Below are 1,816 nucleotides of genomic sequence, written 5' to 3'. Positions count from 1 at the left end.
TCAGCACACCTTGAACTATTACTATTGCAATTTATTTTGGGTCACACCCCTTTTTAGCTTAGATTGACTGGCCTAAACTGTGAATGAACTGAAGAATGAGTCAGCCGTCCCAACGATTCAGACATTACTGTTCCCTGTCACGTACAGCACCCATAGCACCATGTAGTCAAAATGGAACATTCCAGGCCTCCATGGAAAACAAAACTATCGTCGGGATAGAGGGGCCAGGCTACGGTGGCATGCAGTCCCAGAACTCATGGCAGATGCACTGGCAGAAGCCGTAGACCATGACCATCACCAGGCTGGCGGGCACCAGGCTCACCAGGAGCACGCCCAGAGTGGTCCTCTGCATGATGAGCAGGTAGACGCCCATGGGCAGCGAGCTGAAGTACAGCAGGCCCAGCGCCCACACCAGAGCCCGGGCCGACGTCTGGCACAGGAGCGCCGCGCAGTTCCACACCGTCCACCGCTGCGTGATGGACGTCATGGAGTCCGTGACGGACGAGCGCTGGCCTCCTCCTCCTCCTCCTCCTCCTCCTCCTCCTCCTCCTCCTCCGGAGGAGGACCTCCGGATGGACGCCAGTCCCAGCCCCGGCGGATAGGAGGCTCCGTGGGGGTTATGAAGCTGGTGCTGCTGCTGGCGGGCGGAGTCCTGAGCGCCGAGGCCAGGCGGCGGCGGCTCCATGATGGTGATGACCACGAAGTTGGGCGAGCCGCGGATGGAGGAGTAGGTGGTGGCGGTGGAAGTGGCGGCGCCGCCGAGGGAGGAGGCGGTGCCCCCCGCGGTGGCCGCGGCGTAGCAGCCCACCAGTGAGCTCAGGTTCCCGGGGCTGAGCAGCAGCTCAGTGGTGCCGCCCTGGTGGCGCTGGTGGTGGTAGCGGAGGTTGCGGTGGTTGTGGCCCTGCAGCGCCAGCACCGCCACCAGGCCGCGGTCGTCGGGCAGGGCGCCCACGGCCCCCGCCGGCCCCGGCAGGCCGGTGACGTAGCGGCAGAACGGGCAGACCACGGCGTACGGTGGGGACTCGCCCAGCGCCAGGATCTTGGCGAGGCACTTGGCACAGAGGCGGTGGCGGCAGTGGAGGACCTTGGGCCGCCGCCCGCCCAGGCTGTAGGGGCAGTAGCAGATCTTGCACTCCAGCTCGTCCGCGCTCAGTAGTCCCTCCTCCAACATGGCCACGGACACGCTGCTCACCCCTCCGTTGCCGTCGTCGCCCCCCCCTCCCGTGCTCCTGCCGTCCACCGTGCCCTGTCTCTGGAGCATCCTCTCACCTGGTCTGGACGGCCCGGCGGTCAACACAATGATGATCCAGCCATGGAGCAAGGGCGGTCAACACAATGATGATCCAGCCATGGAACAAGGGCGGTCAACACAATGATAATCCAGCCATGGAGCAGGGCGGTCAACACAATGATGATCCAGCCATGGAGCAGGGCGGTCAACACAATGATAATCCAGCCATCGAGCAAGGGGACGCGATGGTGGCCAAACAGAGCGTCCCATTGAGGCTGATGGGAGAGACACGGGAATCAACTCTGGAGAAGGTTTGGAGTGTGCTGCACTCTGTTGTGGACTCACTGTATACGTGTGTGTGTGTGTGTGTGTGTGTGTGTGTGTGTGTGTGTGTGTGTGTGTGTGTGTGTCAGAGAGAGAGAGAGATTCGGAAATGGGCATGTGAGACGCGGTAGAGCGTGAGAGAGAGTGGGGGGGTGGGGAGTTGCTAGATTTCTATGTGTGTGTGTGTGTGTGTGTGTGTGTGTGTGTGTGTGTGTGTAGCTCTGGGCCTCGGGGTGCGAAGACCAGAAGTTGGGTAACTAG

The 1,816-nt window shown here is 62.1% G+C and overlaps 1 protein-coding gene across 1 annotated transcript; it reads right to left on the bottom strand.

The window, feature by feature from the left end:
• Positions 1 to 229: 229 nt before the first annotated feature.
• rnf182 (ring finger protein 182) lies at positions 230 to 1,261 on the bottom strand (the record flags this gene model as incomplete). Its single annotated transcript, XM_083782854.1, has 1 exon — positions 230 to 1,261. One exon carries the CDS (start codon positions 1,259 to 1,261, stop codon positions 230 to 232), a length of 1,032 nt encoding a protein of 343 aa, XP_083638980.1.
• Positions 1,262 to 1,816: the final 555 nt, after the last annotated feature.

Source organism: Protomyctophum parallelum (genome assembly GCF_964188405.1).
Source record: "Protomyctophum parallelum genome assembly, chromosome: 14".
Classification (NCBI taxonomy): Eukaryota; Metazoa; Chordata; class Actinopteri; order Myctophiformes; family Myctophidae; genus Protomyctophum; species Protomyctophum parallelum.
Note: the sequence above shows the minus strand (reverse complement) of the source record. Positions and strands in the feature narration are given on the sequence as shown.